This window comes from Urocitellus parryii, chromosome 13 (genome assembly GCF_045843805.1).
Source record: "Urocitellus parryii isolate mUroPar1 chromosome 13, mUroPar1.hap1, whole genome shotgun sequence".
Classification (NCBI taxonomy): domain Eukaryota; kingdom Metazoa; phylum Chordata; class Mammalia; order Rodentia; family Sciuridae; genus Urocitellus; species Urocitellus parryii.
The window spans coordinates 18,101,873-18,116,900 of NC_135543.1; the positions used below are offsets into that span (position 1 = coordinate 18,101,873).

Below are 15,028 nucleotides of genomic sequence, written 5' to 3' on the forward strand. Positions count from 1 at the left end.
AGAGTGGAGAATCACTGTCTAAACTCAGAAGATGTCACGGCAAGGCCAGGAAAGTGGCACCTAGTACTGGGATGGTTTTCCAAAATAAAATTACAAATGCAATGCTAAGCTAGCTGGCTGAGAAGAAGAAGGAACAAAGCAGGGAGGGAAGGAAGGAGCCAGATAGGAAGTCCGATTCCTGCTGAGTACCAGGAAGGCCAGGTTGGAAATGTGAAGAAAAAGAGACACAGAGGCAGCTCAGCAACACAATGAAGATGTCTATTCTCTTGCCATTGCTTATGGAAAAAAGTATCTACTCTTCTTGTCATTGTTCCTACTTTCTTCATAACTTGAAACTATCACTGACTTTGTCCTAATCGTGCTGATCAAATCTATGATGACTGGGGATGGGGGATGTAGCTCACTTGCCTAGCACCTACAAAGCCCTCAGCTTGAATCCCAGCTTCACCAACCAACCAACAAACAACCCCCCCCCCACACACACAATTACATATACCATGTATTGGGGATTTGGCTTAACTTTATTCTAATTTAAACAGCTAAATAAAACTTAGGAAATAAATTCGTTGTAAAATCAATCTCAACCTACATTAACTAATAATTAGGCAAAATATGTATGATTAGAAAGTACAGGGAGTTGGGGGAAAATATTTTCACAAAGTAAGCTATGACAAAACAAAATCAAACACAGAGAGCCTCAGAACAAATACAAGTCTAAATACAGATTCATAAAAATAAAATATCCCTTAGGCAGCATCTAATTGATGCTTCCATTTGGTGGTACTGAGCTCAACTAATCAAGAGGGATGTAGCTCTCTGTTAGTTTTTAAAGTCATAATAACCGATAAGCAATTATTTGACAAACTTTTATAGTGACTCTTATTCATTTTTCTTTTAATGACTTTCTTTTGAGAACTTAATGGACTCTGTGGAGCCTTTTCCCAGAACAAAACATGAAGCACATAAGTGTGGCATTTTCAATGCAATGTCAGTAAGACAATGTACCTAGTCAGCTGAAGAACCCTCACATTAGATTGTTTCTAAATATCCACTACGGGGGGAAATTCATTTTCTCTCATTTAAGTATTTTATGCCACAGATGAAAGCCATTTCCAAAGTTCAGAGGAGTGGATTTTCTATGTGTTTGTGTCTCCTCAGCATCGGCACATCCCTAAATGAGAGATTCAACAGAAGCCCGTATTTACGGGTGATAAGGCTTGTCCTGACCTCCCTCTCTTTTGAAGCAGCACTTTGGAAGCCTATGTGTCTAAGACATAGGAAAGCTGTGGGAAATGGCAAAAAGCTGCTCTAGAGTTGAAACCCAGGTGTTCAAGTTCATGCTTGGTTACTTCTTAGCAGTATAATCTGAAAAATAAAAATAGTCTAAGGCCTCAACTTATTGTCTACACAAGGGAAGTTTAATCCTATTTCACAAATCTTTAGTAAGTATGTGCAAGTAGTACCAAGCAAAGCTTCCATTTCCTCCTCTGATAATCAGGAACAGAAATAGTACTTATTTGAAAGCACCAAGATTAAATAAGATAGCACATGTAAAGGGCATAGCTAAATGCCTGGTGGTAAATTGTCACAACTCAACTGTCATTGATGGGTCTCATATTTTGTCAGATGTGTGATAAAAATTTCTGTCTTGAAAGTTAATGAAAGATATACGCAGAGTGTTAATTAAAAGGAACCTAAATAAATGGTGGTGCCTTCCCAGTCCATTTCTGTTATGACAGAAAGGTGAACTGGAACATGCAAGGCAGCCACATGTTCCCACAGAAGCTGGGGAGGCAGTCCACCTCGCCCCCTCCAGAAGGACTTATGTTCCCAAAGTCAGGGGGTGTTAGTGGCTGGCGAGTCTCAGCTGAGTCTATGTCTGGCTTTGCAGCAGGAGAAGAAAGGCTGTCTTATCCAAGGTCAGTTCCTTCTCAGGGCACCCTGATCCAGTGACTGTCTGACATGGGGATAGTAAAGTTGAGCCCCAAGTCCCAATTGAGGCTCAAATTGAGGTAAGCCCAAAGGGTTATCCCAGTCCCCAAGTTCCCCAAGATTAACTGAGGTTTTGTATGCAACTAAAACTCAGATCAACTTCTCCCCTGTCCAATCCTGCTTCTTTCATTCCCCTCAAGCTATTGATCCTGGGAATACTCACACAAATCTGTCTCCAAGTCTGCTGCCTGGGGAAATGACTTATGACATTTGCCCAAAGTAAAAAAGCTAATGAGAGATCAAAATGGAATTTACTACAGATGTGCCAGCATAATTCTACAATTATAAAATGAGAAGAAGAGGCCAAATGAACAAATGAACCAAAAGACCTATAAGTTTAAAACTATAAATAGTATTCTGAAATACCCTACTAATGTCTCATTTGTGGATTGGAATAAAAATGAAGACAGATCTCTACTGAATTCATTTGATGTGAAACAAGGAAATATCCACCCCTCCTCAGACAGAAAAATGGGAAGGAGATGAAGGAGGTAAACTTCCTGGGATGTTTTGTATTTCAACTTCAGAAACAGAAACTAAAACAGGTTCTCTAAAGTCAAAATATTTTCTATCAATTATTTTATGAGAAGATAATGTAACCCAGAGGGATGGCTAGCTTCCCCAAAGGACATGAGTTAACAGAGTAGCGTAATATACACCTCTTGTTAACTTCAGAGTTCTTTCAGCTTTTTTTTTTATGATTTCAATATATGTAAAGTTAAAGTCCTAAAGAAAATTTATCTAGGCTCAATCTAAATATAGAGTGCATTAAAAAACTAAGTGACTTTTGAATTATGTATCACTGTCATTTTTTTCTCCCATCAATGTGGACAACTTGGATTTGACCATGTGAAAAATGATGAGTCTTCACAGAATAGCTCTGTGAGGAAGGTAGAACTCACTATCTATACCTCTAACTATGTTAGCAATTAAAGATCATCAAATATTGTATCTTAATGGTCTTATCTCAAACTTAGGATACTAATTGTTATCTCATTCAATACAATGCCATAAAGAGTAAATATGTAGTGGTAGCAGTGCATTCCAGATGCCACATCAACAAACATGGCAGCACATGCTGAGCTTCTGGCAGGTGAGCATTAATTATAACAGGTTAATACAACACATAACTGACTGAAAAGAGCTGAGTAAAACACAGTGGGCAGCACACACATGACTGCTTCCAATCAGGAGTACAAGATTTAAACTGAAAAAAAATTCAAAAAAAAAAGAAAGGTCCCCAAACTCCCTGTGGGAGGCAAAGCTACTACCAATGAAGGTAAGCCACTGAAATGAAAAAAAAAAAAAATAGAGTAATGGGAAGGAAGATAAAAGCCAATCTATGATTACCTTTAAGATACTATGTTATTGAAATAAAATAGAATAAGCATAAGAGGTAAGTATCAAAGATATTTTAATTGACTGTAATAGGTACTATAACATTCATTTCATTGATGCACTACTCCTTGCTTGCTAGAAACCTCTCAGAATCTCTCTTTCAAAGAAATAATCATGAATACAATTTGCTAAGAAGCATTGCCTTGTTTCATTTCCATATCGAGACTATTAATCCAAGATTCTCAAAGAATCATTTAGCTCTTTAAAATGTTCAGGTGTCAGCTGTGGAGGCACCCACCTGTAATCCCAGCAATTTGAGCGGCTGAGGCAGGAGAATAGCAAGTTCAAGGCTAGCCTCAGCAACTTACAGAGGCCCTAAGCAATTTAGTGAGATTCTGTCTCAAAATAAAAATTTTCTAAAAAGGGAGGTGGGACTGGGGATGTTGCTTGGTGGTAAAGCACCCCTAGGTTAAATCCCTCATATAGATAGATAGATATGTTCAGGTAACTTTATTTACCTTACTGAGAAAAGCCAAGGAGGTACAGTGTGGAAGTCCCTCCCCATAGCATAGGTTGGCCCAGGATTTCCCTCATGCTACAAACACACCTTGGGACGCCTTCACATGTATTTCAGCTCCCTGTTTTTTAACAATCAAAAGAGCAGTTCTGGCTTTTTTTTTTTTTTTTTTTTTTTAAATACCAGGGATTGAACCCAGGGGTGTGCTTAACTACTGAGCCACATTCCCCAGCCCCTTTTTAATTTATTTTTAAATTTTGGGACAGGGTCTTGTTAAGTTGTTTAGGGCCTTGCTAAGTTGCTGAGGCTGGCCTCAAACTTGCAATCCTCTTGCCTCATCCTCCCCAGCTGCTGGAATTACACCCAGCCAAAAGGGCAGTTCTAATGCCCTTCAATTCTTTTATTAATTCCCAGGACATCTTTGAAATATTTGTCTTTGTAGTCTATCATAGGTTTTTAAATCTCTTTTCTCCTAACCTTTCCTCTTTTTTGAGTTGCAATAGCAACAATTTGCAAATGGAATCATCACAGTTAAAAAATATCCAGAAGTAAATTCATGAATACCAGAATTTTGTGTGAAGATAATGGTAGATAGAAAAGTGATGGTAACAGTAGTAGTCTACATAACTAGGATAAGGTAATGTAAATTAATCTGCCTAGTAATTCAATCAGCAATTCATTAATCTACTATGTTCCTATATTTATATGTGCATATTTATATGAGACTATGGGAAAATTCCAAAGAAAGTAGGGATTTATGTTCACTTTCAAGAAATAGTTTTAAAAGCACAAATGTTATTAAGACAAAGTAGTTAATTTTGAGGGTAGAAATTTTCTCTTCAAGGAAAATAATAAAGGATCTAAGATTTTTCACTTTTAAAGGAAAGTTTATTCATGTTTTTTTAATGGATAATAATGGATATCAAATAGTTAAGGTAAATTTTCTGCTTAATAATAAACTTAAAAAGAACAAGAATTCTAGTTTAAACATCAATGTGGTCAAAATTATAACTTTTGCAAATGTTCAAGCTTATAATTAAAAATTTCAACTATCAACAACAACAAAAAAAATGAGCAAAGTATAGTCATTCCTTGATACTCTTTAGGGAGATGGTGTTTGAAAGCAAAAAGTTTGAAAATCACCAGACTAAATCATGTAAAAGTTTTGTTACCCTCTAATACTCTAACTCCAAGATTATAATGTATGCCTTGGGCTGTCTGCAATGACACAGATAATAAGTAAGCCTAATTAAAAGACTCCTTTGTAGAGGTTATGAGATTTGATCAGGGCCTTATTAACAGAAAGCAGTGAATCTGAACTCAAGAAAAGTTGAACAGGCTAGAATTGAGAAGTGAGGACCCACATTATGAAGTCCTCTGCAGGACAGGGAAGGAGACATGCCAAGTTGAGAATGGAAGAGGCATATGTTTTCCGATCACAAGAAGCTAGAATTCAAGTTCAGATTTCACCACTTTTTGGCTGAGCAACTTTGAAAAAGTCATAAAAGCCTATTTTGAAAATCAAATGAGAAGATAGAAAATAAAATGGTGTTTTATTATATTGTTATAGCACATTTGTTATATGCATTGTTATAGCACAATTATAATGTTATAGCACACATTAGTCATTTAGCTCTCTTCAACTGGGCTCCTGAACGTAGCAATTTACATAATAGTGAAAGCATGAGCAACAAAAATGGCGATTTGCTACAGGAATAGCAGAAGGTACAGTTAAGTCAACTGAAAAGCTTGCATAATAAAAGCAACTAACATGACTCTCAGTTTTACAGCAAAACTATAATTTAATGATCCAGTGAAGTGTTCTGCTGCCATAACTAACAAAATAGCATTCACCTTTCCCCCTTGTTTCGGGATAAAACCTCCCAAAGAATATATTGAGTTGTTTTCTACAAAGAATATCTTGTGATGTGATTAGTGGAATTACATTTGATGCTTACATATGACACAATTCACTACATGGTAGGAACACCTTGACTTGACCTAAAGGAGTTCTAAAGAGTAAAGAACTAAAAGACCTCATTATAAAATACCCTAATCTATCACATACCTGGCTCAGAACCTAGGGTGGCTATGTGACACACGCCCTTTGAGCTTGGGGAATTTTTTTTTTTAATTATAGAGGTAATTCATAATTCATCATCCATCACTCACACTTTTCTTTGGGGAGAATGTTCCACACCATCCCTAACTTTTCAAACCAGATGCAAGAAAAGTTATATAGTTTAGAAATCATTTCAGAAGTTAGAAATTTTAACTTGGAGTTAGCTTGGATAAATTTTGGCAAGAATCTTGGTCAAAAATGCAAAAACACAAAGTTCAGAAATATGTTATTTTAACAAAAGCATTTAAAAGACCATGTTTCAATTTTTAAAAAGAAGTTCAGGTAACTATAACTAGAGAGCAACATGTCTAACAGATTGTACCACTTTCTACTTTCACTGCAAGCACTCTAGATGAGCTAACCCTCAGGTTATATTCAATACTCTGAAAAATTTTTTGACAAATAATATGTATTAAAAAGCAACAGATCAGCATTAGGAATTTAAAAACTTACAAGTATGTCTGGCCAGTGAGTAGTTGGATCCTCCACTAGTCAAACCAAAGCCTTCAGGAATTTGACTAGAACTTCGAGGTCTGGTCAACAATTTAGGAGGTTCAATTTCAGCACCAAATTCAGCTCCTATTACTCCTAGTAAAACAATAGCTGTCGCTTGCTTCCGTCTTTCCTCATAGGATGTTGAAATTTTTTTCATTTGTGGGATACTTGATAAACAACCTAAAAACCACAACAGAAATATACATTAAAAGCTTATCAATACAAAAAAATTATGATTAGAAATACATCCTTCAGCGACTTTTAAGAAAGAATAGTGTTTTCAATGAATGGCACTGGGACAACTAGATGCTGACAAAAAGATAGTTCAAGTCTAAAAAAAAGAAATGGTAGATATCATGCAAAAAAAGATTGGCTGTGGTTGCAGCAATAGTTTCTGTATGATATCGAGAATCTGTGTATCATACTTTATTGTTTTTTAAGTTACTTCAGGAAATTTATCATTAAATTTTCAAGTATTTAAATATGTCCACAAGAATAGATTTATCCTTAAAAATATTCTAATTCTTTCACATAAAATTTTAGTTATTACCCATTTTCCTTATTTATGCAATTCTGTACAGTATATTTTAGATCACATGTAGACAGCTTCACAATGTGTGGTGCTTCTCCAATATTAAAAAATTATTTTATAACATCCAACATCATGATAAATCATATTTCATCGATTACATTTCTTATAAAAACCCTAGGTTAAAATGTTTAAAAATATTTAATTCGTACCAAGAATATTTTCTAATGACATCACAGAGCATCACTTCTCCCTCTCAATGAAATTTTTTGTTTTTTAAAGGCAAGAAATGTTAATAACAAGTATTAGCAAGTACATGCTATTACAGATTCAAAGTATGACACTGATCTGTGATAGGTAAGGTAACTAAAGTGAGGGGAAAAAAATAACACCTAAAAGCTTAACCATACTCAGAAGAAAAAAAAAATCAATAATCATTGCCTCTGTGTTTAAAAGGACCTTAATTCTAGACAAAGTGATATTTAACAGTTTGATAATCTATATCTCAGTACATGCATTTAAGACCAACTTTATTTATGTACAAGAACAGACACAGGAGTAAGAGCTCGGTGTACTGCATCTAGATTCACGGACTACAGTACTAGATATTTTACTCTTTACATAGTATTCTTGAAACAGGAAGCAAACCAAGCTCCCCTCCCCCCATGTCTCAGCAAGAGCATGCTCCATAACAATAGTTCAAAGGAAAGCTCTATTCTGCAGTTGCACTGATTGTTCTGTCAGCTGACCTCTGCAGAAGGGAATTGCTAACCGCTGCCTTGCTCCTTAGCTGACAAATGAATGATCGCAGCTCCATCTATTTTCACTATGGCTGCCTCTAGCCCAGGTGCTCAGACAGAGAGCCCGGTGTGACATCTTAGATCAAGATGAATTGGCACAAACTCCTGATCCAAGATTGTTTTATACCATTTAATTTAGTTTCTTCCCTTGCTTGGATGAGCACAGCTCTGGTTATGGATTTCTATTCTAATGTACTGAAGCAGGCCCTGAAAGAAGCCAATGAAGCAGCTGCTGGAGCAGGGGACTGCAGGGATACTGATCAATAGGCAAGGCATTGACCCCAGCCTGCAGCCTCTGCAACGGCCACTGCTTGAAGGGGGAGGGGGCACAGAAGCACACATGGGCTGCTTCCAGTAGGAAATTAAACAACAGGGGCATTTGGAGAGCTCCGCCTCCAGCCCTGGCCCCCCACCTTCCCTATGTTCCTTTTGTTTAATTACCTCAATCTTGTCTTAACTCCCACTCCTGGGGAAGGAATTAAGACTTGGAAGTTCTAATAATGTACTTTCTAGCAGCCATTTGTACATTTTATCCCTACACTAATAGAAAGAATTGTAACAGGTGCCCTCTGCTAAGAGACCAAAATATGAAATCTTAATTAGCTGTCAAGTACATCACTTGGTGTAATTTAAAGTTTGGCATGTGCATAGTCTCATAATAACACTGCCCAATTGGCTATTAACACTACAGATGCTGAAATTCTTTGGTATGCAATTTTTATCATCACTCAGATCTGAAAGGATGATAGCTCTTTGTTAACAAGGAGTAAAGGCAAGGAAGTCCTAAAAAAGACACTGACTGATTAGTCCATGCATAAAGTCAGGTGCCCACCCCTATCACTGTTCTAAAAGTAGCACAGCAATTTCTTATTCTTTAGATTCTCAAATTTGGAAACATCTTTAAATTACTGTTTTGGCCTATGTTTTCTGATATATAATAAAAGGAATATGTAATTAGCTGCAATACTTTCCTACAAATAAACTAACAATTATCTAGGACATTTGAGGTATTAAAAATAAAAGTAAATCTTTCTACAGTTTCATTTGTCTCATGAAAATTTGGTATTTTTTCACAGAGACATGGCTCCATTTAATCATGCTAAAGGGTGACATGGAGATCCATTTTCTTGACAGGACGGTTGATCACCCTATCACAGTAAGAAAATTAATACCTTCAACCAACTCTGTGTGGGAAACAGAAGCTGCCTGCAATAGTAAAGGACATAAATGTTCTACATTTAAGTTGCAAACTGAATGCAGGTTCTGTGGGAAAATAATGTTTCCTCATTATTGGGTTACTTTTAACAAAATATGAGGCTTTGATTTTATTAAAACAACCATTTAATTCATATGGTGTTCCTCAAAAGTACATAATTGTCTTTAGATTTAGCATAATTGACTCCAGATTTACACGAACAGGAGTAAACACTTTACTTACAGCTTAACTAGAACACAGGTAAAATATTTGAGAAGTTTAAGCTATTTAAAGGGCTATGAGATATTGATTACTTCATTTAAAAAGCAGTCAGAGAGTGCAACCAAGAGGTCAAGATAAATTTAACAGTTTGAAGCACTTTACTAAATAACTCTAAAGATCATGTTAATTGGCTTTGTGCAGTTCTAGGGTAAAATTAATTTTATCCTAGCTTACAATAAAAGGATTAAAAGACATATTAAGTTCTTCAGTTTTAACTGGAATAGGAATCAATAGATTTGAATTAAGGCTAAAGGCGGTTTTATGAGAGATAGACTACCAGCAGATACTTTATATCTGCAATTAGCCATATATTGATGGGGCTCCGCTATTGTATTAGGTATTAAAACCTTAGATAAGTAGGTACCACCAATTTACTACTCGGAGAAAATACTTAAGAACTGTGTGATTTGATCTGGAAAACAATTTTCAAAATGTGATTCTTTGTTTAGGACTGAGTATCAGAATGCTTTTTATATTTGACATATGTAAGCATATTTCTAGTAAAAAATTAATGAATAATGTGCTTGAATTCAATCAGAATTCCCTTAGAGGTTACAACTATATTTAAAACATATCCCATAATGCAAACACACTATTGGGTTTTTTATTATTTGACCGATACATTTTATTAAGACTGTTCTTAGCATACCAATTTTATGCTGGAAATTTCTGGCTATGATAAGATCCAATCAACATTCACAATGCTGTGAATATTTTTTGAATTTGATATACATTTCAATATACCCCAAAAGGGTACTTTGAAATTCAGAAATACCTATTTGTTCATGGTAAATTAAAATAAAATGATATTAGGTATTTTTCTTCATTCTTAATATTTAATAATTTCAGAATCATATGTATGGGATAGTATTTGATATGTGCTGCCTAGCAAAGTGAAAATAATTTGTATTTAATAAGACATATACACTATATGTTTATCAAAAACCATAGCTTCTGACTTAAAAAACAACAACAAAAAATCTAACCTTTAATGAATAAACATTGGAAAAAGAACTGCTTTAATTAAACAAAAACAAAAAAAAAGGATATGAAAAACAATGAATTGCAAGATCTCATAGCAGAAAATTAAAGGACAGAACATAGAGATTATTTAAAATAATTTATATTAAGCTAGAAATACTTTCTATTACAATTCTTTACAGTCTTGTTTTATGGGCAATAAGCTGCACTTGCGAATATTATGCTTTGATTAATTATTAAAGAACAGTAAACTCAGAAGAGTGAATTTTGTTAATATCGGCAATCTGGAGGACAAGAGAACCTCTAGAATAAAGCATGTGATATACTATTTACAATGTCTGAAAATAACTATAGTAGTCTCAGAATATCATTCAAGTTCTAGAAATGTTAGTTCATAAAACTCCATAAGATTTCTACTTTTCGGACCAATAACATATCCTTCTAAAATTAGCAATTTTATTTATTTCTATTTTATTGACCCCAAAGATATTTAAAATTTGCTGTGGTATTATCAACAGATATTGATGATAAAAAGCACATATAAAATTGTATTCTAAGTAAAGATGATTTTAAGATAATTCATGGCTGTGAAAACTGCCCAATCAACACATATTTTAAGAGCTGGGGTTGTAGCTCAGTGGCCGAGCACTTGCCTAGCACGTGTGAGGCACTGGGTTCAATCCTCAGCACCACATAAGAATAACTAAAATAAAGGTATTGTGTCCATCTACAACTAAAAAAATAAAATAAAAATTAAAAAAAAAACATTTTAAACTAGATTTTAAAAAACAGTTGAGTTCAAATGGTCTTTCAGAAGTACATTCATCAAAATAATCTTTCTCCTGACTGACTACTAAGTTAATATACCTGGTTACCTATGGAATATTAATTTTAATTTTTGAGACATATTTTAATAATCATCATATGCTGCTAATCAAATGTTAGGTGTCTCTCTATATTACATATACATAATTATACTCATTCATATAAGTATATTACAAAGAGACACAACTGCTTTTTGAGATTTTAAAATGTAATGCCCATGGTTTTAGAATAATAGTAATGTTGGACCTTAGAGAAGTAACTGTTTCTGCATATGTTTGGCCCAAACTCATCCATATCTACTTACTATTCTGAGTGTTGCTTGAAACTGATAAAGAACAAGGTCATAAAAATGTCAAAGATTACCAGATATGTAAAAGTAGTCTTCCAAATAAGCTTGTTAACAACAGAGAAAAAAAAAAAACTTCAAGCTATAATATTTTAATAATTCACTTTTTAAAACAATCTAGTTTAAAAGAGTTTTAAAATGCTACAGTATTGACTAGTCAAATTTCACTTATTCAATATATCCCAATTCTTTGTCAAATACTTCCAAGATAAATTTGCTAATTGGAAACACACAATGGTATAGATCAGGGACAAGCCAGTGTGAGAGAAAGGATGCAGAGACCTCACTGTCCTGGTAATGAATCCAGGTTTCAAAGGGTCTTGAGGAGGATCTATACCATTGTAAATGACGTAATTGAGTTTGTTTTCTAAATAAGTGCTTTTATACAAGTTACTTTCATTCACTGGCATAACTTAGAGCTCTATAATTTTTTCAAAATATGATAAATAATTTTGATAGGAAACAAATATATACAACTGCAGATGGTTATATGGCCAAAAGACACCTGAAGGAAATAAAATAGTATATAGTTTTCAACGTTTTCCTCTCCACCTCCTAAAGAAAAAGATACAACTGATTAACTATGACTGCCGTAGAGCACTTCTGCCTTTATTTTTAGACTCTAACATTATCAAAGCAGGTGTCTGTGCAGGACGTTAGCAGTACAGGAGTTTCCACTGGGGCATTATAAACATACTTTAGTGGCCCTGTGACATATCTGCCAGCACTGTCCTCACATCTACTGACAGAGCACCTGGAATGTGCTTCCCAAATCTAGGCAGCTTTCACTGTTGCTGCTGCTGCACTATTTGCCCCCTCACTTGAAAAGTGAAGTAAAACAAACATGCTGTTAATTTGTATGCATGCACGATAGCCCCCTGCTGGAACACAAGGGGTTCTGCAAACGCATATTCCTTTCTGGGGCTGCTGATTAAGCCATTCTGAAACAACACCTCTTTGCACAAATTAGTATTATGTATATGTATGCATTTGACAAAATACACCAAGCCATTTCACATTAAATCAGAACAAAGCAAAATATCTGAGAATTTTATTCATTTATCTATGTAATTGTCTATCTATTTATTTGGTACTAGGGACTTAACCCAAGGGTGCTTTACCACTGAGTTACATCCTCAGCACTTTTTATTTTTTTGCTTTGAGACAGGGTCTCACTAACTGGCTCAGCCTGGACTTGAACTTGCCATCCTTCTGCCTCAACCTCCTGAGTCCTGTTCCAGCAGAGGACTATTAAGTGAATGCATATAAATTAACAGCATGTTTCTCTTATTTCACTTTTTAAGTAAAGGGGTAAATAGTGCAGCAGCAGCAACAGTAAAAGCTACACGGACTGAAAGCACATTCCAGGTGCTCTGTCAGTAGATGTGAGGACAGTGCTGGCAGATGTGTTACAGGCAACTAAAGTATGTTTTTAATGCTGGAATTACAGGTGTGCACCATTGCACCCAGTTCAAAGATAATTCAATGTAATCACTATCCTAGTGGTGTATCAATAACTTTGGTAACTAGAAAGCTTATCTTTGAGAGCAACTTGCCTGTTTTTAACTAATTCATGTAAAAATTCTTATTCTTCACATAGAAGAATAAGATACTGTTTTATACTTGTTTTTCCATAATATGCATTCTTATTTTTCACTATATTCTCTATCTAAACATCAAAAAAAATGTTTTTCTTTGTATGTTGAGTGCAAACATTTTCAAATTGGGAGAAAGTAGAGATTTTTTACATTCTAAATACCTAAGACATTTAGGTAATCAGAAATCTTATAGGTAATACTTATCTTTGAAAATGTTTACTTCTTGTTTCAATTTACCTTTCAAGGGGAATCATATATATATATATATATATATATATATATATATACCACATTTCATATATATATATATCAAATGGAAGAAGCTATAATGTTAAGAAGATTATTATTAGCTTTTTCATGAGGAAAGAAAATTTTCAGAAAATGGTAAGTTGCTTATAAAATAATATAAATCTGAAAACATGACAAATCATTCTCGTAATCTTTTCTCATGCAGTTTTTGTTCTGAAAAGATAACTCCTGCAAAGAGATTTACTTATGAAAACACTGGAATAGCCATGGGGTATTTCTGGGTAAGACCACACAAAACAGATGAAACAATACTCGATGACGGGTAGGAGAGCTCTGCGAAGATTTTATACCTGTGCGTTACAGCACAGTGAGAAATAAACTGTTATATCTGAGGTCATTTTTATTCATAAAATGACAAATCATTTATTGAATTCACTTAAAAAATATTCTCATCTTGGCAATTATTTCCATCTACAAAGTGACATAAAACTGAGATCAAAGGGGAAAATTACCTTACTCCACCTCTGAGGAGTTAACAAATATATCTGTTCATATATAAGTAGTATTTCCAATATTCACTTTTGTTGAATTACTACACATTTGGTCAGGATAATGAGACAATGATTTGACTAAAAGTTATCATTTTTAAAGGTTCGTGGGGAGAAAAACAGCAGTTTTAAGGGGTTTATCATTTTTATTTTTCTCAGACTACTTTATAATACTATCTCTGATTTTGAAAAATGATCACCTTATTTCACATGTTATTTTTTCTTCTGCTTTCTTCACTGTAAGTGAAATATTAAATAGAAATAATAGAACAGTTAGCCTCAAGATAGTATATTGGAAAGTAATGGCCACACTTCTGTGGTAATAGTGGATCTGCATAGAAGTGTGTTAGCCAAACCCAAAGTTTCATAGTAAACATTTGACAGTCCCCAAACACAGAGATATATGAGCCAATAGCAGATGTACGTGAGATTTTTTAAATTTTATTTTATTTATTTTTTTAGTATTGTTAGTTTTTATGCTCAACTGAGGCTAACCTATGGTATAATTCCAAAAAAACTAAAGAAATAAGAAGAAATTTAAAGGAGAAATGTAAAAAGAGAGAGAGAGAGAGAGAGAGAGAGAGAGAGAGAGAGAGAGAGAGAGAGAGAGAAAGAAATAAGGAGCAAAAAATAAAGGAGAAATAAAAAGATCAAAGACAACTGAAGTTTACTAATTATATTAGTAATCAAGAAAGCAAACCTTTGAAACAGAAAAGGACAAGTAAATAAAATTAAACCAAGAATCCATGCTGAAAGTCTAAAGGCCACTGAGAATGTAAAGCACAGACTCAAAATGTTAAGTATATTCTCATTATTAGCACTCTGCTCTACCAAATGTAGTCTGACTCTAACCAAAGGAAGGTGCATGATGGTTGAGTGACTAATTCTCATTTTTCCAGAAGCTTCTAAGTAGCTCCATAGAGCCTGAAGTAGTACTAAGCTTGAATTGCTAGTAGACAAATACAGAGAATTTTCATTTTTAATTGTGTTACATACTTGGGTTTTCACCATTGTTAAACTCCATGTAGAGAAGTGAGTTGTGTGCTTATGAAATTTGTACAGATGATTTTAAAATTATTTTGCATTTCCTCATTTTATGAGAAATATAACTAGCTTGTCAACAACTTGACAATTTATTAATTGGCAAAAAATTTTCACACTTTTTGCCTATAAATTTGATATACTTAACTATATACTTTCTCAAGTAAGCC

General features: G+C 34.3%; 1 protein-coding gene across 3 annotated transcripts in view; it reads right to left on the reverse strand.

Moving 5' to 3' along the window:
• Wdr7 (WD repeat domain 7) overlaps positions 1–15,028 on the reverse strand; it is a 326,163-nt gene that overhangs the window by 127,839 nt on the left and 183,296 nt on the right. For all 3 annotated transcript variants that reach the window (XM_026393174.2, XM_026393173.2, XM_026393172.2), the window contains one exon: positions 6,423–6,644. In XM_026393174.2, coding sequence (XP_026248959.1) covers positions 6,423–6,644 — 222 coding nt within the window. The remainder of the gene's footprint in view (positions 1–6,422; positions 6,645–15,028) is intronic.